Consider the following 25,214-nt stretch of genomic DNA (forward strand, 5'->3'; position numbering starts at 1 on the left):
CTTTTTTTCTGTAGTCAAAGAAAATACTTTGACAGTACTGAACAACAAAAAAAATAATGGTGAGTTCCCCTTACCCTTGGTGGCCTAAAGAAATCAGCACATGAGCATAAAAAAAATACATGAGCAGAAAAGCAATGCTGCACCAGTGATAAACAGACCTGATACTTCAAATTAAAATGCAAACGATGATAGCAGGAGCAGATAAAAACAGCTAAAAGATGCCAGGAGGGGCATCGCACAGCGCAGTCCAACTGCACGATTCCTTCGTCCCCGACACGAAAAACCTGAGCAGCTCCTACCTCCAGCCCATTTCCCGGCCTCAGCCAAAGTCGCTTTCTCCCTTTCACCGCCGCTCTCCGCGGCCTGCCCGCCGCCCGCCCCGGGAGCCCGCCCGGGCCCAGCACCAACCGGCTCCGCGCCGCGCCCTCTCGCCCGCCCGCGCACGACGAGGCACGCGGGAGCCCGCCAGCCCCGCCACGGCGACGGGTCGCAGCCGCGGCTCGGGGCCCCGCGCGCTCTCGGGCCCCGCCGCCGCCGCCGCCGCCGCCGCCACCGCCGCCGCCCCCGTCCCGGCAGCTCGGCCGCGCCGCGGGCCGGCGCAGGGCCGCGGCGGCGGGAGGCGACGCGGCTCACCCACCGTTCGGCTCGCGTCGCCGCGCGCGGAGCGGGCCTGGCGCGCGCGACCCCCGCCTATTCCGAAGCTCGCGCCACGAGCCGGGACCAGCTGCTGCCGCTGCAGCACCCCGCCTCCCCCGGCGCGCCGCCGCTGACGTCATCGCCCCCGCGACACGCGACTGACGCTCCCCGCGGCGCGTGCGGACGCTCTCGGGGCCGTCGGGCAGCGGGACGAGCGGGCCCGGCGCGCCCTCTCTCGCGCATGCGCCTGCCGCCGCTGGGGCAGAGACTCGCTGTGGCCTGGGCGGGAAAGGGGCGGGGCTGCTGGCACGCGGCAGCGCGTGACGCCTGCGGCTGTCGAGCGGCGGCGGGGCGGGCGGGGGTGTTGCGGTCCCGAGCTAACGCCTGCCCGCGGGGGGCAGTTTGGAGGGGTAAACGATTGAAAGTAATGGCGGGCGATGAGAACTTTTGACAGAGTTTTACGCACGTATTACCTCGTTTGCTGAACCGTCATAGCTGGACAAGGGAGAATGGTGTAGAGAGGCTGTAGTACAAATGTGTCTTATGTTTATATAACAACTTATACTGAATCTGAAAATATTTCAGGTGTCTAATGTTAGATAACTAGATGTTTTGTTTGCTTTGGGGAATAACAAACACTGAAAAAGTACCTGATGGAATCTGTATGTCAAACTCTGGTATCTGTAGGTAGTACAACTGAATAAGGAGTTGGAGCTACTGTATGGAAGTGTAGCCCCTACAGGTCTTCCCCCTGGCTATTTCAATTTTCACCTTTTCTTCCTCCATTTTTCCAGGGTTCTACTCATGCACAACAACCTGGAATGGATATTGTTCTGGGTTAATTACCGCACTGGCTGTTTAAACATTGTTTTATTGCCATGTAATTGGCTCCCCCTTACTGTTCCGTGCACCAAATAATGTGCAATTAGCTAGGAAAACGTTCTTTATCATGTTAGGAGTATGTATATTCCCATACATAAGAGAAAAGAGGAAATAATTTATAGCAACACTAACACACACATTCTCAAATAGCTCATAAGTGGCTGACACTCTTCATACTCTGATCCAAATGGTCATACGAACAACTTAATAATGCTGTATTGGCACTGTTCTGTGCCATATGCCAGGTGTTACAGGTGTACCAAGATACCTCGGTAACCTATCAAGAAAATGATGATTTGATTTCTTTTATTTGACTGTTCAAACGATTTGTAGAAATGCGGAATTGATCCTGACAGTTCACTGCTGGTGTCATCGCTAGCTGTGTGCCCTGAGTAGAAATCAGCAGAGCAGTCTCTTTGGCAAAGTCAAACTCAGTGAAACAACTCATGTAACCATCAGGAAATATTGACATCATACTGAAATTTGCCAACAGACAACAGCACAAGTAGAGCTAGACCAGCAGCTATTACAGATACAGGCAGTGATGTGGCTTTCCCAGTGGCATCCCCCCACTCCGTTTTCAGAGCAATTGACAGTTCCAGTAAAATCACACACGAACCCTGTCAGCTTAACTGGTGGTTGACCAACAGCCAGCAGGATTTGAGCCACTGATCAAATGTTAAAATATACCTACATTTTAGGTATATTTGAAGATTAGGTTAAATTTTAAGATTTATTATTAATTTAAGAGAAGGGGGAAATGACTTGGAGCAAGAGAAACTGCTTTTCCTAAGGGGTACTTCTGTCTGGAAAGCGACCTATAATGCTAATTTTTGTCAATTAAACCAATGCTTTGCTAAACCGTGCTGTTTCAGTGGTTACTTGGCTTGGCTCTTTCTAATAACCCCGTTGAAGAGTCCATTCTTGAGACAGCTCGGGATAAAAGATACCAGATGCTACGTGCTACCGTTTAGCCTTACGGTTAGGCTTTTTTAACCTTCAAAGACAGCACTACTGCAGAGTACGTCTCAGGGAGCGCCCCCGGCAGCCGGGATCAGAAGTGCTGGCGGGACGCGGCAGAGCTGGCGCAAAGGGCCACCCCGGCCCCTCGCCGCCCCCTCCGGCCGCGTCTCTCCATTCCCCGCCCAGCCACCGCGGCTCCGCGAAGAGGGCGCGGCCCCTTCCCAGGCCCCGCCTCCCGGTGACGCGCAATCCCGGCGCCAGCAAGTCCCGCCGCGGTGCTCCCTGGGAGCTGTAGTCCCCGGGGCCCACGGCGGGAGGCGGTCGCGTGCGTGGCGGCCCGGCGCTCGCCATGCCCAAAGCGCGGGCGGAGAAGCGGTCTCGGCAGGAGCGCCGCGGCGGCGGCGGCGGCACCGGTGAGTGCGGGGCGGCTCCCGCCGCAGCGCTGGGCTGGGCCCTGCCTCGTGTCTCGGCTGCGGCGGCGGCGGCCCCGGGGCCGGGCTGCGGCCTGGCCCCGCCGCCGGCGGGACCGCGGGCCGGGAGGCGGCCGGCGCGGGTCCGGGAGCGGGTCCGGGAGCGGGTCCGGGAGCGGGTCCGGGAGCGGCTCTTCCCAGCTGGGCACGGGCGGTGAGAGAAGCGTGAATGGCTGCTATAGCTGTATAAACCCTTACTGCTTTATATAAAAGTTTCTTGCTAAGTTTCCGCTCGATGTATTTTCACCGTCAGTAACTCTAGTGCTCTGGTTGTCCTTCACCGCAGGAATTCTGTTCAACACCGGAGCTGGCCAGCACATCCTGAAAAACCCCCTCATCGTCAACAGCATCATCGAGAAGGTCGGTGACTGCTGCCCTCGTGACCACAGCTATAGCAGTAGTGTGATTTTGGACTTTATTTTTTAAACAAGTGCTCCCATGTGGTCTGAAATACTACTTCAAACTTTAACAAGGGAAAGCAAGGTTTAAGAAATCACTATGTAGTTTTACAGCTCAGTGTCACACATTCGTTTTGAAGAATCTGAATAGTTAGTCTTTGTCAGTTGTTGTTATGTGACAGCTGACCTTGAGCTTTGAAAATAATATTGAGGCATTCAAAAGATTAACATATTGGTGATGGGGAAAGGCCTGCTCCTTTGAATATGCACACAATAATTGCCATCCCTAGAGCTGAGAACTTTATTCAGCATGCTGCTGTGAAACCAGGTGAGTGAATGAAATGATTGACTTGAGAGCAGGTTTCTAGGTTGTCAAGTGGATGCCATTCCTTTATACTGTAGAATATTGGCTTCCTGTACAGCTTGCACAGTAAAAAATTGAAATTTTATTTGGAAAACACACCTTAATGCATTGTTCTGTTCCCTGAATCAGTGTCCTTTTTATGGTTTTGAAGGGACCTTCCTTCTATACTATAGTTCTTACATTGTTGCATTTTTTAAAATGAGGCTATTTGTTTATTTTTCTGTGTTCAGCCCAGGATACTCTTGTTTTCACTGTTTCCCTCTTCTAAATGACATTTTTGCACCACTGTTAGCTGAATTTAGCCTTTTATTGAGCTGCATGTATGTTTCATTTTAAAATTAAATGATTGCTTGGAATCAGTTTTAGAAAAATAGTGAAATGCCATTTGTTCCTAGGCTGCGTTACGACGTACAGATGTCATTCTGGAAGTAGGCCCTGGAACCGGTAACCTGACAGTGAAAATGTTAGAGAAAGTAAAAAAAGTAAGTGTGATCTCCCCACTGCCCATGCCTCCACACACACACCCCCCCCCCCCCCGACATACCAAAACAACGGTATGGCTTAGGCTATAACCAGACAGGAGGCTATTCTGTGAACTGATTCAAAGAAGCAGAATCACTTTACGTATTTTTTTTCTTAAAACTTACATAATTCCAAGGAATTTTTGACCGTGTTCATGTAAATAATATATTGTTTTGTCAAACTGTATTGCTGTTATCTATTTACATGATAAGCCTTTTATGTGTTGTGATAGGAAAAAGTGCATAGCATAACAGGAAATACGTAAGAATTATTTAATTTTTTAGCAATAGTTATCTATAGTTTCTTACAACTGAAGTTCTAATCCCAGTTAGAAGGAGTTGATGTAGAAAATTGCAAATATATGCTGTGCTTTTCAGGTTATTGCTTGTGAAATTGACCCTAGACTTGTGGGTGAACTTCAGAAGAGAGTCCAGGGCACGTAAGTACCAACAGTGGAAATAGCGCTTAAAGCAGTGGAACTGCCTTGGCAAAAACTTCAGCAACATGCCTATTGGAAGATAACTACTGTGTATTTTCCCCACAGGTGTCTAGCAAACAAACTTGAAATCAAGGTTGGAGATGTGTTGAAAACAGATTTACCATTCTTTGATGCGTGTGTAGCTAACTTGCCTTATCAGGTATGGACAAAACAATCTGAGCGTGGCTTTTTTTTTTTTTTTAATGATAATTGCTCAGAAGGCATACTAATGATATTATTCTTTTCCTCAGATTTCTTCACCCTTCGTTTTCAAATTGTTGCTTCATAGACCTTTCTTCAGGTATGTGGAAGAATAGATCTCTGGCCTTTCTAACTGAAAAGATTAATTTTACATATAATCCCACCAGATTATTTACTTCATAGAATACCAGTTCGGTGTATCAGATCCACACCGAAAGTTTTGTATAATATGTAAGTTGCCAACACCTGGAAACTGGTATTTATTGAAGTATTGAGAAAATTTATTCTTTGCATTAGCGAGTTGTCCAACTGATGAAAATAGGGTAAACAGGGCATGTAGCATTTCAAATGCCTTTCTACCTTAGGAAGTAAGGGTGGTAAAGTTGAAGCTAAGATAGTTTGTATTGTCTAATCTATTAAAAATATAATTGGCTATGTACTTCTGTGTGTAGTTCAGTATGTCAGCAGTTCTTGATTTTTCTCATTGAACTGCTAATTTTACTGATCGTACCGAGGTGATTAAGGCAGAGTGTGCATGTATGTCAGACTTTTACTGCTTGTAAGTGTTGAGGGGAAAGCTGTGTTTAGTTGGCTTTTGACTTAAAAGCTGAGAAGACTTAGAATTCATTTGCTCATTTCTGTAATTCTCAGGTGTGCAATACTTATGTTTCAAAGGGAATTTGCACTTCGTTTGGTTGCAAAACCAGGGACTAAACTATACTGCAGACTCTCTATTAATACTCAGTTATTAGCTCGTGTGGACCATCTGATGAAGGTACGTCATTCTGTGTTAGCTACCGCTTATCAAAGAGAGAAGAATGTTGTTTTTAAGAATGTGAGGATTTACTGCTAACTTATACAGGTGCCTGACTTCTCCTGACTAACAGGTTGGCAAGAACAACTTCAGGCCCCCTCCTAAAGTTGAATCCAGTGTTGTCAGAATAGAGCCAAAGAACCCACCACCGCCTATCAATTTTCAGGTGACTATTATATACTCTACTACTACTGCTGTTACTAGATATGGTTATTACTTAATTTTCATTTCATTTCTTAGTCAATTCCACATGCTGTCTTCACACTAGTTTACTAAGTACCAGCTATCCATTGGCATTTATGGAATTCCAAAATACTTATCCCTCCCCGCCCCTGCTTCATCAGGTTTGCATTAGGACATTACTTGAAGAATGTGCCACCATCAACTCAGGTGCAGCTTTTCTTACAACACTTCAAAGACTGAGGTATCATCTCCATGTCAATTGGGGAGTTGCTAGTAATAATGTCCTTTTCATTCCCCTTTATTAACTCCAAGAGACTGTTCTGTCCGATGATGTGATTGTTGCTTATGACCAAAAGAGTGTCTACGAGAACTCTCATCTTCAGATGATTGTGTATAGTCTCAGAAGACAGAAGTTACATGATAGTCTTCTTAATTTTTAAAATGCTTTGATCTTCAAGACCAGATCAACCTAGCCCAGAATTAGTCAGATTTTCTTCAACTACTTGCCTTCTGAGCAAGTAAGATCTGTCCGATAGGCCCATCCACAAAAAAGAACAATTCAAATGTTTTTGTGGGTGATGTGCAAAGCAATATATGTAGAGGAGAAAATAAAAGACAGCACTGCCTTCTTATTGGTTAGAAAGATATTTTCCTGAAAAGATTATTTTCTTTATGTTACTGTTGTGAAATTGTCAGTAGTGTTTGTTCTTAACTTTTTGTAGCAGCTGTGTATTCCTTTCAGTAAATACTGTATGCTTTTTAATTTCAGGAATGGGATGGTCTGGTAAGGATAGCCTTTGTTAGGAAAAACAAGACACTCTCTGCAGCATTCAAGTAAGTAAATTCTATTGGAGGGCAGCTTTTCAAAGTTTTGGAGTCTGTCCAGTTAACCATTTCTTTTTTGCAAATGCCTAGTAGTGTTACACTGGTCTGAAATGAGTTCTGTCCACAGAGGCTTGTAATGCAGATGCTGGAATAGTCTGAGATAAATAATAACGGAGAATTTATACTGGTGTTAGAAACTCTTCTAAAGTGAAACCTTTAAAAGAAAACTCTTTACTAGGCAGCTGTTCCAAATGATCAGCTCTGTGTAGTCAATACAGTTTCTTTTTATAGTGAGGACTAACAACCACTCAAGTCAAAAGAACCAGTTAAAAATCAGTTTTCACTCTAGACTTTTGCATTTCTTTCAGATCAAGTGCTGTAGAGCAGCTGTTGGATCATAATTACCAAATTCATTGTTCCTTACATAATACAGTAAGTGCCTTTTTAATGTATTAAATTCTACTTCTGTGCAGTGTGACCCAAGCACTAACATTTGTAAGAGTAAAAAATTAGCATGGAATACCTTAAAATGTTAAAGCTTTTCCAAAAGAGTTTGGGGTAGGGAGGAACATCACTGTGTTCTTCAAAGAAAAATGTAAAAGTGTTTCTAAAATACAGTGCAAAAAATAAAAACTGAGGATATTGTTAATATATTGCTTGGCCATATTTTTGGTCATTCATTTACAGTGAATGAGTTGAGGTATAAAAATCCACGCACAAGTACATATTAATCCTTAAAGGAAAAAAAGAGAACTTAATTAGATCACTTGAAACAAAAACTCTTCTAAAAGCAGGAAGAGAATAGACAACTTAAACTAATTTTAACCTTTTTATATGCTATGAATGAAAAACTAATTTGTATCTGATCTTCTCTTGCCAGGAGATACCAGAAAATTTCAAAATTGCAGAGAAAATACAGACAGTCTTAAAAAATACAGGTTACTCTGAAAAACGAGCCCGTTCAATGGATATAGATGACTTTATTAGGTAAATCTGTTCTTTTTATGCCTTCCTTTTAAGCTTCTTCAAATTCTGTCTGCATCCATACCTATGCAGAGCAGATTCCTACTGTATTAGGTAGGAATATTACTATCCCTCCTATCCTCTGAATAACACATACTCCTTGCTTCCAGTCCTGAATATGAAGGAAAACTTAAACCCTATATATAAATCCTATATATAAAAACACTTTATGTATTTTAACTGCTTACAGTATTGAGAAGCAACTAGCTTAAGATCCCTGCTTTTATGATTTATATACTAGACACATCTACATCCCCTTTAAAAATGGTTCTAATAACAAAATTGGTTATTATAAATTTCCTTGGTGACTTGCACAACCCTTCCTTTTCTTTCTGTCTTGAGGATTAGGCCTTAATCTACAACATAATTTGGAAATGTTAATTATGTAATTAATGACTGTATTCTGCTCTTCCTTCTGGTCAGTTAATTTAATTGGCAACAGCAATCATCTTCTAATTCAAGATGACATTCCTAGCTGTTCCTCAGTGTAACAAGTAGTGCAGCTACTGTGCTTTCAAGAAATGTAGTAAATTGGGTAGGATGCAGTATGAATAATTGCACTAGAAATGTATCTGCATTTCTAAAACTGCACAGTTTGCTACTAATCTTTGATGTAAGCTTTATAACAATTCTTCATAGCAGCTGAACAGCAACAATAGGTTTTATGACTGCTTGCTTTCTTTGTCCTATGCTCTTTACCAGAGTGGCTTGGAAATGATTTTATCTGAAGTATAAATGAGTAGAAACTGTAACATAAATTTTTCATTTTTTTCAGACTACTGCATGGCTTCAATTCAGAAGGCATCCATTTCTCATAGGTTCCCTCAGAAGAATGAAAGATATTCCGTATTTTGTCATCTAAGTCTTACTGAAGCCAGAGTGACTGCTGTGGGACAATATCTTTTTGCAAAAGCAACAAACGGAACATGGCATGCATATCCTGGGTCTTTTTAAGAACATTAGGTACAATACAGATAACAGGAAGAAGCTGCTGCTCTATATTTTAAAAGCGTTAAATCCTTTCAGGACCAAAGTGAGGTGTTGGACTTCCATGTGACTGCACATTTTCAAATATATCCCACTGACATGTGGATTGATGCTGCCATAACTGAGATCTGTGTTGTCTGTTCATGGACTTCATCTCTATGTTCTTGCAGTATTCACAGTACAACTCTGAATTCTGGTTTGGACAACAACAACAACAGATTTGTAGCTGTTTCGTTTGTTTCTTTTTAAGTATATTTAAACATTTTCTTTTCATCCGAAATGCTTGTCTTTTCCATTTGTCCTTTGGTAGCTACCAGCAATCCAAGTCTGTTTAGTAACCTGTTTCTCTTACAGAAATCTTGGTATATGTTTTTCAGAAACAAGGGCAGCTTCTGGGCTTGATTTCGGTTACAAAAATGTTACTGAGGTTACCTAGAACTACCACTATGCAACTCCTTTACCCCTTCCTCACTGCCATTGAACCACTATAGGAAACAGCAGTAAAGTACCAAGTGACCAGCACTCATAGGCATGGACAGAAGTTTTCCTGTCAAAAAAAAAAAAAAAAAAATCAGCTCGAATTGACAATTGAGAAATCTACTTTGCCATTCAAGACAAAGGGGAGTTTTAGCCTAGATGAAAGCTTTTTGTGAGCCTCAAAGCAGTGCATTCCTGCATTTGATAAAAACACTCACTGAAGTATCTCAATATAGTCTGGATTATATATTTGTTACCAACGCCATGGCAAAGTTTACCCAAGGAAGATTACATTAACTCCGTAAAACAGCCATTTTAAAAAAATATACTTAGTCTTTTTCTGAATCATAAGACAGAACAAACTCCATAGCACGATGCCGGACTGAAGGCATGACTCTGTACTAACATGACTCATTTGTTTTATATATGGCATATGTCCTTCCATAAATACAATAGCAAATGGAGAAGAGGCATGAAATTAGCAAAAAAACCACTTCTCCCACATTAACTTCATTTTATTCAAATCTAAGAAGTATGAACGTTTCCTTGCATTACTACAGTCATTGATTCAGGAACATCCACTTGAATTTGCAGACATCCTGAAACAGGGGCTTGGAAAACTGAATTGCTCGTTTACTCTATAATTTCATGATTTTAGTGCTGCTTCCCTGCATACAGAATACATTTATGAGTGATGGTTGGTAGGCACAGAAATATGGCAAGACCAATGCAGAAGGAGCAGGTGGTAGAGATAGGTATCACGCTTTTCAAAATACTTTCAAATGCTTTTACAGGACAAGAAACAAAATATGCTCCTCTGAGCCCAATTCAAGTAATTCCAGTCCATCATAGCAATGGGCTGCAGGACTTAAAGTGCCATAAAAAGCCATATTAGTTTTGTATCTATATTCTTGCTGTATTTTAGTATTGGTGTCAATCTGATTTTATAGCACGGGCCTGTAACAAAGGCTGTTTAACATCCCTCCTGCTAGACACATGATTTTCTTATATCTGTTTCCTGACAGGGCTAGATACATTATTTACAAAGCTTAGTAAAAGCTGCTGAACTCTAACTGCCTCTCTTCTGCCTCTCCTCTTTGGTACCTGCTATAAACCAGTCTGTCTGTGGCTGTAGGTTTGCATGGAGGAATAGCAGTGAACTGATTGTTTCTCATGTTGGATGTCTCGATCTTTGGAGGATTTAGAAAGTAAGATTCCTCTAGAGCAACTTTAAAAAAAAAAAAAGAAGAAGAAGAAGAAGAAGAAGCCTGGGTTATTCTAATTAACCTGTACTATCACCTACTGCAAAAACAACTGCCTTCCATTTCACTTTTCCCCCCCCCCTTCTAGCTGTGATGAATGACATTCTTAAACAAATGCTCAGAAGGATCAGTGATGTTTCACAGAGAGCTGCTGCAAAACGAAGGTCAGGAAAATGCTTCAGGGAACTCCTTCCTAAATTACAAGCTTGCACAGAATGGTCATTTCCAAAAGTAAATAATCACTCTGAAATCAGAGGCCTTTGAAATATTTTACAAAATGTAACTCAGACGTGTTTACAAAGTGAAACCCTTCCCGAAGCAAAATATAACTTGCGTAGAAGTAAATTCTCATCTGTAATTCATTTAATAGCTTAATTTATTAAACACATTGTGTAAAATCTACATTGTTGTTTCAGCTTTCATGTTTACACATAGGAGGATTTTTATTTTTTTTTTTTAACCATGATGCAACAAGAGCTTCCCATAGCCTACCTTCCTATGGGAGATACAAACATTAAACACTACGAGAATTCCTGGCTCATTTAACTCTCTTTTCATTGCCTTCCCTTTATTTCCCTCCAGCCCTGGCACAAACAGGCTTGTATTCCAAAAGTGATTTTTTTTTTAAACAGTTCCAAGGGAAAGTCTGCTGATATGAACTCCTGGAAACAGGGAGAACTCCTAGAGAGGTCTACAATTCTTCATTCGACAAGAAGTTCTTACAGGAAAGGTCAATCTTTTGGGGGGATATTGACTTGCAAAAATAACTTGAGTGCCACCACCTAAAAAGTGCCGATACACATGGCGCCATTTGTGAGAATTCAGGTATTTGTGGGATTTCTATTAGCACTAGGTAGAGGTATTGCGCAAATCCTCAAATGATGCAATTTCACCCCACTTTTCAGCTGCTGGCACTGCACCAAGGGAAAAATAGGTATTAGCTACTTTCTTTAAAGCAACAGAACTACTCAACTACCTGCAAACTACAGTTAATGTACATGTAAGTTTGTCATGCATCAAAAGCCAAATTTTAACAGTATGTAAAAGGGTACTATGTAGTTCTTTAGCTGGATCCCTGAACTTTCACAGTTATCCTATCCATATGTAGAGGTCAGACTGCACCTTTATTCTGACAGCATTATCACACCATACCACATATTGTATATCTGCATTATCCTAAGATACAACTCTCCTCAGTACTTAAACATTACCCTTTATTATACATCAACTAATTTATATTTGTTTTTTTGTTTTTTGTTTTTTTTTACAGAGAAAATGTTAGAATTATATAGCCACTCTTTATGGTATTCAAATAAATCTAGATTCCAGATTTTTACAAGGAGGATGGAATGTCCAGCTGTTTGTCCACTCTAACAGCTATTGCAGTTCCTGTTCAAATGATATGGCACATCCTGTGAAATGAACTAGCCACCAAAAAAAAAAAGTCTCAAAACACATTAAAAATGTACACACACTAAAAGTAATTTACATTGACAAATAAGGAATGTTGTTTATTAAGGCTGTGCTTCATAAAGAGGATGTTTAGGGTTAAGTAGCCTTCACCAAGGCACAGAATGGGAAGAGGTGAGCACAGCTGTCTGTAGAAGAGAAGTTATGTACAACCACTAGTGAGGTGTGCATGCACGCAAACACAATTTAAAACTGCACAGCTGGTCTTTGTAACAAAACTGAACATAGTTAAAAGGAAATACTGTGACATTTTTAATGGCCACAGTTTTACTTCATTATTAAAAACATGGCAAATATTTCCAAAACATAAAATTCACAATTTGAATAAATGAAATATTTTAAACAAAGTGCTTCACAGATCTGAACCCTGCATGGTTGTGCTGTCTGGTCTAGAAGCATTTTGTAGACATCACAGGAGCATTTCACACAAAACTGAAAATGTCATTCAGGTGAATAAGAAACAGGACATTTCCACAGACATTTCTAAAGTTTTTACACTTTCAAGTAGTTGAGTTCTTACGGCCACTGGGTTTTGTAACAAATGTGTGCTACAGCAGTATGGGTTCGTGGATTCCTTTAGCAGCAAAGGCCCGTTTCAAAGGGCACGTGGTCTTTTCGGATTGATCTGTTTACTGGCCTGTTCCTCCTCTTGTAGAGCTGCCCGGAAAGATTTCACTTTATCTTTAATGAAAAAGAGAGAATAAATACTGATGTGCTTGTGCTCAACACAGATTTTGCAACTAAGCTCTGATGCTCCACATCCCTGCCCTAGTGCACAACAAAGAACACTCCTTCACAAAAAAAGAGCTGAGACTAGAAACTGTAAGAGGATTGAGATAGGCTTACATTCAATACTCACCATACAAACAAGTTGCTTAGCAACTCAGTCCCTTCCTAGATGCTTCTCCTGTCTCTGGGCAGGATAGATTTAGAAACTGCAGAGTTGCATTCCCAGCATGTAACCTGTTCACACTTACATTCTGCTTCTAACTTACAGAGTACACAGCATACTTCCTTCTCCTTCCCAGCAGCTTCCAAACCACCCTTAAAGGCATCCAAAATTGTACTTAGGTGTACAACCAGTCACTTCTGTACATTCTAAAACCCAGCAGAGTAAATTCTATTCTATATTTTACCATGAATGTAGAAAAGCATTCATGATTAAATTTTTGAAGATATTCACCATAAATAGATAAATGTACTGCTCCTAACATAAGAATTGGAGAAACCCAAGAAAGGAAGTATGGCATTCTTTCATATTTCTATTCCTCTCCTTCTCATTCCCCTGTAATAAGCTCAAGAATGGGAAGAGCAAAAGCAAAATGAAACTGTAAAGGAATCAGTCCCAAAATGACAGGAATAGAAGCTGAAATACTCAGTGACCATTACGTGCCATGAACAGAACACAAATGTTGCTGGGCAAAAGAATCTTTCACTTAAAGTTCTTCTCTCCTGTAAAGCTGTGTACGTATCACACTGACTGTAAAGAAGTAAGGTTCTCCTAAATAGCCTTTGCCTCCTGTACCTTTTTTTCAAAAGCAGTATCTAATAATTTTTAAAGACCAGGGAGTCAAACTGGTGTTTTGCCACTGCTGGTGTCTCAGATTGTCTTATTGCCAAGTGGAAACCATCACCTAGTTCATTGTCTTATTGCCAAGTGGAAACCATCACCTAGTTCATAAAAAGCAAAAGAAAGTACCTCTAGTTCTTTGCTAAAGTGTACTGTGGCCAATATAAACTTACAGGGTAAGCAAGCCACATCTGATTTGCTTGAAGTATTATTCTAACCCACAGCAGATATCCCAACCGAGTATAATCTAAGATTTTATCTTTTAAGGTGCTTTCTAACACGGTTCCAACAACAACAAACTAAACCCACAACCCCTTCAATTTTCACCAATATAGTACGTGTGCTGGAATCCAAGGAGATACAGAATATAAAATCAAAAAGGGAGACTCCATATACTCCCATTCATCTGAATGAGGTACCAAGCTGATAAGCTGATTTTAGAAGACATCCTAAAGAGTCAACTTTGGACACTAAAAATTACCTGTGATTTGTCCCCAGCAAAGGGAGGCTGACAAAATGCAATGCTGATAAGGAAAAGGTATGCTAATAACCAAGCTATTCAGGGCTTGATACAATTCCAAACACACAGACTGAAAAATGACAACAGCCTCCCTGTCACATTAGAGGGTGCAACACAGCAGGAACCAGGAGCTCCTACTACCTGTTCCTGATTGCTTTACTTTTTCTTCCTCCCCTCCCCCTGCTTTTTTTCTACAGTCCTTTTGGCTTTTCTTTTTCCATCCTTTATTGTTTTGTAACAAAGCAAAAGAAAAATAAAACTGCAGGATCAAGTTTGTACTTCCTGGAGATAAAGCAGAGGCTCTTCCTTTAAACTAGGATGAACCGAACAAACATGTGAACTTGCTTGTAGGCAGCAGAGCAACTGCTTCTTCCGTAGGACATTACAGGACAGCATAAGGGAAAACATAACCATACTCTTCTGCTAGTAATGCACACAAAAGTGATTAAAATCAGCCTACCTCGAAGTTCGGTCAGAATATCAATTTTTTGCTCTAGAATTGCTTCAAGTTGGGTAGCATAAGAATCCACATCATAGTCTACTTCTTCTGTCATCTCAAGAAGAGCTTTTTCATCTTCCAGCCATCTAATAGATTCCTAGACAAAAGTTAAAGAAACAACTAAATACATTGACAAAGGTATAAATTTCAAAACAAACAGCTGAATTACTCCCTAAAATGAATCATTGTTCCTAATTCAGCAAACTTGTATGTTTTCTATATACAAGTATTCAGCGTACTTATATGTTCTCTACATAGTTTCTTAATTCCATTGGCCATATCAGCCACAGGTTAACCCCAGCTATCCCATTTCTCTTCAAATTTAGAGCATTAGGTAACATTTAGAACATTGGATGTAAGACTACCAAACGCAAAAAACAGAACTTTATGTCATTGTTATGCCCTGTTAGGCAGGTACCCAACTCTGAAGTCAGGTTTCAGTTTCAAGTATGGATTGGTTGCCACTGACAATGATCACAGGCTCATTACCACAGCACAGGAGCCAAGGTAATTCTGTTCATACTCAAAACTAGCTTTGAGAGAAGCTGTAAAAAAGAAGAGCTATTTTAAGCCCTCTATTCTACAAGCTAACTCTCCAGATAGAGAGAGTACTGTAAAGGTTAGCTAAACCAGCTCTCAGGCACCTTTGTACTCTGAATGTTACCAAAAAATGAGAACAAGAAAAAGCCACAGGTTAACCCCAGCAAGGGAAAAGGGAAAAAGAAGGGAGAGGGGGAGAAAAGAAGGGAGCGGGGGAGAAAAGAAGGGAGCGGGGGAGAGGGGGAAGTGTCTTGCAGCAAATAAGAATACAAGCAGGAGCTTAAAGCTTACAGAATAATGCAAAGCTATGATCAGGAGAACTGATCCTGTTAGAAATGCCTTGATTTAGAAAGAGAAAGCAGCTGACATAGTTCTATGCATGCTGGGCCTGAAATAGTAAAATTAAGTCCTTCCCTCTGTGCTCAGTAGCCCAAGTAATATTAAAAGCATAGTCCAAACCCCATGTATGTGTTTTGGCTCTCAGGACAGGTGGAGTTTACACTGGTGTTCATTTCATCTAATGTAAACATATACATCTAAGAATCAAGGAAAGACAAGCATCTCTAGAGCACTATTGATCTATTTTAAGACATTTTTGTCACAATAAGAACTTCTGCCTGGTACAGCTCATAGACCGTGTATTGGTACAGCTCACCTTCACCCATGGTACAAAACTAATGAGCTATGCTGTGAACTAAGGGAGCTGAGCCTTGGACATCTTTCCTGCTGCTGACGGCTGTGAGGAGCTGCAATCTCCAACAGAAGGCCAGATGGACACAGACAGGCAGGAACATTAAACTCATGCAGCTTGTCTCTCCAGAAGTTTTAAGCATTAGGACACAGCTACAGCATATGGCATATGATTTTCACACTGTTGCACATTTTACCTCAGGGCTAGTGTTTTCTAACTACTAAATCTCTACATCTGCTCTAAAATGTGTTATTTAGCATCCTACCGTATTACATAAACACACATCAATGTTCAACTAAGTCAGATGCCTTAATTGAGGAGATGTGCATATTCCCTACAGGTTTAATGTTCCACTGTTCTCTTGCAGCAGACATGCCAAATGGACAGCCTGCCTTAAGACTCTGAGGTTACAAATGGGAGCAGCTTGCATTGCCTTCTGAAGACTAGTAATTCATACTTATTTTTATCACAACTTATTCTGTGAATGTGAAAGGATTCAAGGCGCTACACAGCATTGTGCTGTGTTGTCAGTATTCCCTCCAAAGACCCTGACTAGTAGCAAGAGGAAACCTTTACTTGCATCTCTACAAAGCAAGCAAACAGGCAGTTAGAAATACTTCTGCATCTTCTGGGGAAACATAGTATCTCAGAGGGAGATGATCATACTGTCAACAGAAATGGTGCTGATGGAAACATTACTGTTAATTGCCTGCTTTGGCGTAGGAATATCGTCACAGATACAGTGAAATTGAAAATTCAAGACCAATCTGAGAAAGTTCCTTGCAACTACTAAACACAGTCACTAATAATGGAAAAGGACTAAACCAGAAAATATCTCAATACTAAAGGAAAGAATAAGAACTTCTCTTATGATGAACACAATCCATTTAGAAAGTTTATGAGAAGAAAAGACAAATTTTAGTAGATTTGGGGGCTGACAGAAAAATATACCTCTCTTTCACCACCAGCACAAAGAGTGGTGGTTATGGCTCTAAACTGGTTCCTGCTTCTTCACTACAGTGGGCTTAGTGTAATAAAACAATTTATAAATCTCTGTTTGACTGCAGCAGAATTAACAGATGTTATCCTGTATCTTAAGAGTATGTACTTTTCTTGGGGAAACCTGAATTCCTGGATTAGTATAAAACAATGCAGAGCTCTGTCTTTTACCTGAAAGACAGCCCTGTGGTCTTCAACAACTTGCTCTTCCATTTCTACCATCTGTGACACAGCTTCATGGAAAGTAAACAACTGTGGAGAAACTTCCTCTTCCTAAAAACAATAGTTAAGTTTGTTACACTAGAAAGAACTTTGGCGAAAGGAAATATATTGAACATGTTCCGTCCCATCATAGAAGATGAAAAGAAATACATGGAAGGCAGAATTTTTCAAAAACAGACTTAGAAGTTTGTATTTCTGACATGAAAATCTTCAGAAATTAGGGGAAAGGGGAATAAAATCAAAATGTTAACAAAGTTTAATTTAATTCATATTCATTAAAATTTTCCAGTCAGTCATCTTAGTGAATACTGAAAAACTGAATATTCTACATAAAGAAAACAAGTTAAAATAGTGGAAGAAGGAAGTCACAAGGGGAGAACTGTAGTTTCTAGTACGTTTTAGCACCTACAGAAAACTCTAGTTTGCTGTCAGGGCCCTTTGTTGTGCATCGCATCACAGACAGACAACAATTTTTTTTTAAAAAAAGAACAGAAATTGCATTTAATACGTTTCAGGAAATCAAAATTCAATTTGTCCTTTGGAAAAGAAGTGGAATAAACATGAAGGGAAAAAAATCAAAAAAAATATGTAGCAGTTAATATATGAGAAGAATGCACAACATGGTTTTACATACTGGGGCAACACACAGGGCTTATTCTTTAGATATGAATAGTGCACAATCAAAGGGGAAAGCAAACAGTATGTTGGAATTAATGTTTTAGCAAGACAGTACGGTTCCTTATGCCGTGCCTTTGATTTCTTTTTAAATATACTACAGAGCTTAATCGAATTCCACATAAACACGGAAAAAGTATGCTATGAAAGGATATTTAGGTGGAAGGACTGACCAGTAGGAAGCTCTAAGAATCACACAGTACATTCTTAGAAAATAGAGCCCAGGAAGAAGAACTAGATGCTAAAATGAGAAACACAGCAAACACCATGGAGAGGTACTTCAGACAGCAGAGACTCTTGAGAAAAATAAGGTAGGATAGTAAGGATTTTTCTTTTTTATCTTTGACTAGCATTTCCACAAACTGGGTTTTAATTCTTGTTGAACATTAAAGGAATCAGCTACAGCTGACAATCAGCAGTGTGGTAAAAACGTCCATCAGAGGATGCCTCTCAGTCAGAAGACATAGTGGGAACACATTATGGCTCTTTCCCAGCCAGTGCACTGGGGTTTCACTTCCATGAAAATCAAGATGTGGGGAAAGAAGAATGATGTGTAGCCAGATTTCTAAATGCAGAGAAAGGCAAATTCACCTGAAATGAGTATTATGTGTATGGAAAACAACATTCGAAAACACTTGAGTGTTAAATACAAAGGATGGGCTTCCCAGGATACTTCTAACTCCCTAGTAAGAGATGAAGCTATACTGGAAAAATGCAAACAAAATGACGTTAGAGCCTAGAACAGACACTGCATAGATATTAAAAGTCCTAATCAGCAGCGAAGAGACGTAAAACATTCTAATTCTCACCCTCCAAGAAAATCTTTTTTTTCTGTATGGGAATAAACATAATACCATAACATGAAAAGGTGAAATGTCATGCTGTGTTTATTTAATGATATTGCTAATGGGCTTAATGATATTGCTAATGGGCTATAAATACACATTATTCTGGTGTGGTTCTACCACTGTATTTATCATCACCTCTTTATATGTAATGCTATAAACCACTCACGTTTTGTTCACAAAGCAGTTTGAGATCATCCCTCTGAGGAGAGCTCCCTACACCCCACTGTGTCTCTAAGTCATCAATCTGATTTGGAGCATGGTGTATAATTGGACGGATATCTCCTGCAGCACTAGGATCAACCGTCAGTTCCTTCACTCTACAATCAGAAAATATTTCATTTTTAAATTAGTAACTTCCTGCACAAAATAGTCACACAAAAAAAAAAAGCTCTTTGGGTTTATATGCAATTTACTTCATTTAATAAGGATGATGATGTCAGCTTCACAAATTTAATGTATTTTCAATGCCAAAAGGGCTCCTAAAAAGCATGGTCCATTGAATTTCAACTATTATAGGTGGATTAAAGCAAAAGGCAATTTTTGATTGAAATCTTACTAGTTATTAACAATTAAGAAGAGAAAAATCCCCAAATCTTCAATGTTAATAACTCTTTAACAAGTGAACATCTGAAAATTGTAAGGACAAGTTCATATACTCAGCACCCTAAATCTGACCACCTTTCTTTTTCTGTGCAGACAATTTTGCTTTAAAGAAAAAAAATCAGTACCCCACCAGCTGTCACAAGCAAAGCCCCCAAGAATTCTGAAGAAAATAATAATTTTCAATCAAGTACCCCAGAGAATGAATACACCTTTTAATTAAAATAACCTCAAAGCTGAAAATATCTTATTAAAATGTTTGACTCTTGCAGAACGAAAATAGTTTAAGAGACTGATAATATGATTCAGGAAAAAAAAGTCAATTTAAAAGTATGTTTACGAAGCAGACACATCAAAGTCTGAATTTATAGCAAGTATTAGAAGAAATTCTTCATATTTAAAGGGAAAAAAGTTTTTTAAAGTGGCAGCTTTTTACCAATATGGAAACTGTATTTATTTCATTCATCTTTGGAATGATGAAATGTTTCAGAAGTATATATGTATTAAAATTCCTTTTATTTTTAATTAGGTAGCAAAAAAGACATATTCAGATTATTTTAAACACAGACTTGTCACAATTTGGTCCACTAAATGTACAAAGGTGACATCATCATTTTTTTAATGTATGAAGGAAAACAGCGAGCCTGGATAAAAACTATGGATGTTTAAGGAAGACGAACAAAAAAAATGGGAAGATGATTGCAGATCATGCAGAACCATCACCTGCCAAACAAAATAAAAACAAAGTATGTGTGACTCAAGGCAAGGGGACTAATGAAAGGTTGGTCTGTAAAATTAGATAGCCAGACAGAAAACTTAAAAATAAAGATTCCATGTATAGAATGAAGTAGACCTGGTGATTGAAGGAGAAAAGTCGTCATACTCATAGGAAGGAGAGAGATCAGAGCGACTGCCACTACCCTGTGAGAAGGGAATGTCCGAAGGACTAATTCCGAATTCCTTTACTCTGCAGCAGCAAAATACAGCAGCAAATTAAAAGAAAATGTTCTCGTAAAGACAGTTAAAATGACAACTCTTTGTTTAGTGTTTGTCTTTAATAGTATAACAAGAAAACAAATTATTTTTAAATTAAAACATAAGTAAGGGACTCTCAGCATATTTAAACCTGCAAATTTGAGTTACAAGTCGCTAACAAAATTTAACGAAACCCATGCTGCTTTTTGCAGGAAACTGTAATAGAAATGTTTTCACAGGAGTAATTCCAGATTTCACTTAGTGTAGTTAAAATTTGGTCTACATTCAATATTCCATTAACTTGCTCCTTTCAAAACATCAAACCATTTCAGCTCTAATACTTTAAATTATATACTGCCCAATATCTTACACTGCACACGCACCAGTACTCAGCACCTAAAAACTAATTTTATTATGAAAATGATATATTGCTAAAAAAAGTTAACATACTAAACAAAACACGTGAGGTAACTTAACAGTGATAGGCATCTACTGTGTAACAACATACAAAGCTAACACCAAGGGAAAGAAACAGTTTCAACATAACTATATAGTACACTAGAAATATAGGTATTTAAGTTTTTTGGAAGTGGACACCAATACTACCTATATGTCTGAAACCCATCTTTTGCATTAGACCCACTACCCCCTTGTAACAAATTTAAGGAGTGTCTTTTTCTGGAATCACTTTTGCAGTACTTATTGTATAAGAAGTAGAAAGATCCAACCATCTTGACCAAAGTGAAATTTCCTTCCTTATGTGACTGCAGGGACCTAGATGTCCCATACTTATAAGGATGGAAGTCACACAGACCAGTCTAAGTTGGATAGCTTTGCTTTAGCTCCCTCGATCCAGACACAAACACACTCAGTTTCTAAGAGGAAGCCTGCCATAAGCCTTCCTGTCGGTCCCTTTTGCCCAGTTAGTGTCTAGCTGGAGGCCCCCAGACAAGCAGCAACAGACACAGTTCAGTCCTCATCATAACTTCTCTCATCCAAGAAAAACCGATACCAGGCCACTAGGTGGTAGCATTTTCTGGCAAAACCAGGATTTCTAATGGATAAGATGCTTGTTTTCCTCCTCTGTTCTTTGCAGCAAAGAGGGGGGGGGAAATCTCTGGGTCTTGCTGGAAAACTCCAGGCAGTTCTGCCTGCAGGCGCACAGGGGACCTGACCACCCCATCCCAGCAGGCATTAGACTAAGGAGAATTGCAGCTGCGGAGGGCTCCTTTTACAATCACTGGAGAGCGGCCAAAACTTTCAGAGAGCAGGACAAATCTCAGAGATGTTCAATCAACCTCTGGAGGTGCTAATTTCTCTACACTGATTACAAAGTCACTGTTTGATTAACTGACTCCTTACTTAGGTGTATCAGGTATTTGCCTGAACTTAGGAAATATAAAATTTGAGCCACAGCAATTGCAGAGTTTGATAAGAATACTTGATATATAAATATACTTTGTATTATACTTGGTAAACATATATACTTGATAAATACACTTGGTATATATAAAACAGGTTGGCAACTCCATGCAATTCTAAGGGGGTAAGAAAGTACATTACAGACAGGTATCTCAGCAGACGCTCCAGGAAATCATCATTAGTATCAACTACTGTTATCTCGGCAGACACTCCAGGGAATCATCACGAATACCAACTACCTCTAATCCAAAAGATGATGTCTCAAGAGCAGGGGCAAAACTAATATGGGTATTTTCCACACTCCTTGCATTCCACACTATATCTATCTGTGGATAATGGCTGAAATGGAGTTTCTATTGATTCTGTTGTAATGGTTGTAAAAAGTGACAAATTAAATTAAATATGTGCCCTGATGAGTCTTCTGATCTCAATTTTATTAAGAAATGCAAGTACACTAAAATTATTGAAGTAGCGAAAATAATTACACATCATGGAGCAACAGTAGTCCAAATTTCAGAGATCAACAGCTAGTATAGCTATAAGCAACAGTATTTCCCATACCTATTTGCGTATCTCAATGTATTTAGAGTGTTTTCACATGATGCCATTCCTGGAGAAATTGTAGCAATCTGGAGAAAACAAGCCACAAATTAATAAATCATTTTGTAGAGATGAACAGGTAGATGAATTAAGTTTATTTTTTATCTCCAATTTCATATGAGATCTTCTACAAAAAATTGTCTACTACATACAGATGTTCTAATACAATGACATCTCAGGAAGAGAGATATCAAGTCAAAGCTTCAGTTTAATTTTTTTAACCATGCCCAAAGCATCAAGAATTCAAGAATATTTCAGTCAGTTTCCCCCATCTGACAGTCTTGGTAACATAATATGCAAATGCAAAACTCCAATTGAAAAAATAAGACCCCTCAAAAAGGGAGATATGCAACTCAGTAGAAAATAATTCTAATGGATCCTGGAAACAATTACCAGATTTTTTTTTTAATCTTTGAAAGCTGTTCTCTATTCAAGCATACTTCATGCTGATTTAAGAGATCTACTTTGGCCACAGTCCAGCACAGTACTTATTAATATTAAAGTTAAGCATGTGTTTAAGTATTTTCCTGAACAAAGATTTTTTTTATTTTTCTGAACTTGAAATTATCTGTAAATACTTGATAGGCAACTAAGTATCAAATATCTCTGGAGTCTATCAGTCTTTCCTTTTCCAGTTAAATAAAATACCCTGAAGATCTCACCTTCTTTTCAGCACCCAGTAAAAATAACAACTGTGATCAGGTAACAGTGGCATCATTATTTGTCCTAGCTTCTCTCAGTAGTCCAATTTTTTCATCTGTGCTCCCTTCAGAAGAGCCATAAAGGCACTACCCAGGACAACCACCTCTATGATCCTACACACTAACATTTTTTTCTGGCAGCACAGCATCAGCAGACTGAAACTGATGGAGATTAGATAATCCTGGTCTTCTCTTTCATCCTGCTGCTGACATTACTGTACAAGAGCAGAGGTAGTCATCCTGAGAGGAATTTCTCCTACTGGGGAGAAAGGAAAAATATGGGGTGGGAGGGAGTTAGAAAGTCTAAAGAGCCTGATACCACATACACTAAGTTTAAACCTCTAATACTGGTACGCACCAATTACTAACAAAAACAAGAAGAAATGTAGATTTAAAATGATCATATGATTGCATATTTCTTTATAAAGATTTCAACAAAATCTACAAGTTCCTAAAATCCTTCCAGAGACACAGTTATGTGAAAGGTGCATCCCATGAAACTCTTCCATCAGTTTAATGTTCAAAGTACATGACACATGGCAACTTGTCATAACATCGGGGGGGGGGGGGGTTGCAACTTCTTCAAGCATATAAGGAACAGTTGCTATAAGAAAGTGATATTCAATGTGTTGTCTGCTGTGTGGATACCTCCTCAAGGGAGGGAACTCTGTGCACATGACTCACTCTGTTGAATAGCAATGTCCACTAAAACACGTGCCTTTGTGCCCCAACAAACCAAGGACGAAAAGGACAGGACACCTCTCCATGACTCATATTCTAATTCATAATTCCAGATGAGAAGGGTGGAAGAAGCAGCACCATCAACGGTCAGTAGTATCTTTAAGACCAATACTTACCATTCTTTCTAATTTGAATGTGTCTATATTGCTTATTAGCCACCACAGTGGGAACAATGTCCCTTTTGGGTCACCAAAGCCTCCAAGTTCTGATTCCCAGCCTGGAGAACTGAGGGGTCTGCAACTTCAGCAACTGCAGCAGGGCAATGGTATGGTACTGCTTCAGAAATAAAACTATTCTGTGTAGCTACCTTGCAGATTTCAGCTGATGATACATTACTGAAAAAAGGATGCAATTTAGACTACAGCAAATTTCCAAATTTCACAGAGAGATAACCTATTATGTAACACTTTAAAAACAACCGAAATAGCCTTTGAAACTATTTAAGAAGAGCTTTAGTGAAACTGCAACTAAGAAAATCCAAAACAATGTATTTATGCTGACTGGAGTTCTTCAGAATGAAACAGATCCTATTCCTATCCTATTCCTAGCTGTCCATGTGGAAGATATTTTCAAAAACTAAGTTTCTACCTTAACGTTATTTTAACCTTACATACAGAGGCAAATGCTCCATCCCCAAAGACGTTACTTTTAAAATTGTAACAGAAAGTCAGTCAACTATAAAAAGCAAAGTCAGATAAGAATTAAGTGTAGAAATTACAAAAGAATTTTTTTGACTGAAACATCCTACTTAAAAGATTGTTATGTCGGAAAGCAAGTGAAAAATGCCCAAAAGATATTTTATACCAACACACTTTAAGAATCTGTTAGAAAGTTAAAAGCTCAACAAGTTTTTACTACATCATTTTATATGCTTTCTGTATTGAAAAACATGTTTGCAAAATGTCTTTCTAACAGCACATTAGAATACCGTACCAGAGCTTCCTCCTGTTAAGGTATCCCTTTACAATAAATGTTTTCCCACTGATAAAGGACTACAGCATCTTAAAAGGGGTCAAATTTTGATGAATTATCTTACACATTCAATAAACAATATTCTCTAATCAATTAATATTTCTGTACTGCAATCTCTTTAATTTATGTTGCCTGTAACAGGCTAAAATATTTGGAGGAAATATTACCATTATCTACATGCTACCTTGTAACAGCCTAACAGTATTGTACCCTAAAAGTTCTTCCATGCAGTAATTCCCCTCTTACAAAGTAGATACTATTCTAGAAAATATAGCAGTGATCTCTATAGTGAACTGTAGAAATCTGTAAAGAAACTACTCATTATTAAACTAGTTTGCATTTTTAGAAGTTCCAAACACCACAGTTAATTAAATGGCTCTGCTGCAAACAAGCAGCTAGTGCACCTGCAGGATAAATACTCTTTTAATTTCAAGAAAATACTATTCAGCTTTAGCAATTATCAGCCATTAAGATTTGCCATTTTCTTCCATCGTACACTTCTTTAGTAAGGTTTTGCCAGCATATTATATAAAATCTAAACATGAACATGCCTAAAAGCCAGGCACAGCATGACAAAGAGACAACTGTAAATACCACCATGGAAGGCTGAATAAATTGTCTTGATAAAACGGACAAAAGGAAGACTGAGAAAATGGATGAAGCTCCTAATAATGATTAGGATCC

At 39.4% G+C, this 25,214-nt stretch overlaps 3 protein-coding genes across 12 annotated transcripts in view; 1 reads left to right on the forward strand and 2 right to left on the reverse strand.

Moving 5' to 3' along the window:
• Positions 1-899, reverse strand: part of LOC112987041 (importin-11) — a 107,338-nt gene extending 106,439 nt beyond the window's left edge. For all 5 annotated transcript variants that reach the window (XM_064500842.1, XM_064500843.1, XM_026106698.2 and 2 more), the window contains exon 1: positions 638-899. The gene's annotated coding sequence lies outside the window, so the exon portion shown is untranslated. The remainder of the gene's footprint in view (positions 1-637) is intronic.
• A 1,847-nt stretch (positions 900-2,746) lies between these two features.
• LOC112987107 (DIM1 rRNA methyltransferase and ribosome maturation factor) lies at positions 2,747-10,887 on the forward strand. Its single transcript, XM_026106814.2, has 12 exons — positions 2,747-2,894; positions 3,238-3,311; positions 4,109-4,195; positions 4,613-4,674; positions 4,780-4,873; positions 4,965-5,014; positions 5,566-5,689; positions 5,802-5,894; positions 6,681-6,745; positions 7,105-7,168; positions 7,617-7,723; positions 8,535-10,887. Exons 1-12 carry the CDS (start codon positions 2,831-2,833, stop codon positions 8,575-8,577), a joined length of 927 nt encoding a protein of 308 aa, XP_025962599.2. The 5' UTR covers positions 2,747-2,830; the 3' UTR covers positions 8,578-10,887.
• Positions 10,844-25,214, reverse strand: part of LOC112987106 (kinesin-like protein KIF2A) — a 59,169-nt gene continuing 44,798 nt past the window's right edge. For 3 of the 6 annotated variants that reach the window (XM_064500475.1, XM_064500477.1, XM_026106807.2), the window contains exons 16-21: positions 22,078-22,145; positions 19,973-20,086; positions 18,686-18,836; positions 16,946-17,047; positions 14,506-14,641; positions 10,844-12,636 (exon numbers count right to left, since the gene is read on the reverse strand). In XM_064500475.1, the coding sequence (XP_064356545.1) occupies positions 12,551-12,636; positions 14,506-14,641; positions 16,946-17,047; positions 18,686-18,836; positions 19,973-20,086; positions 22,078-22,145 (657 nt within the window). In that variant the 3' untranslated portion in view covers positions 10,844-12,550. The remainder of the gene's footprint in view (positions 12,637-14,505; positions 14,642-16,945; positions 17,048-18,685; positions 18,837-19,972; positions 20,087-22,077; positions 22,146-25,214) is intronic. The other 3 variants (XM_064500478.1, XM_064500479.1, XM_064500476.1) reach the window with 2 other exon arrangements.

Source organism: Dromaius novaehollandiae, chromosome W (genome assembly GCF_036370855.1).
Source record: "Dromaius novaehollandiae isolate bDroNov1 chromosome W, bDroNov1.hap1, whole genome shotgun sequence".
NCBI lineage: Eukaryota > Metazoa > Chordata > Aves > Casuariiformes > Dromaiidae > Dromaius > Dromaius novaehollandiae.

Coding starts and splice junctions, on each gene's coding strand:
- LOC112987107 (XM_026106814.2), top strand. CDS start 2,831: ATGCCCAAAGCGCGGGCGGAGAAGCGGTCTCGGCAGGAGCGCCGCGGC. Junction 7,169..7,616: donor ATTGTTCCTTACATAATACA/GTAAGTGCCTTT, acceptor TTCTCTTGCCAG/GAGATACCAGAAAATTTCAA. Junction 7,724..8,534: donor GATATAGATGACTTTATTAG/GTAAATCTGTTC, acceptor CATTTTTTTCAG/ACTACTGCATGGCTTCAATT.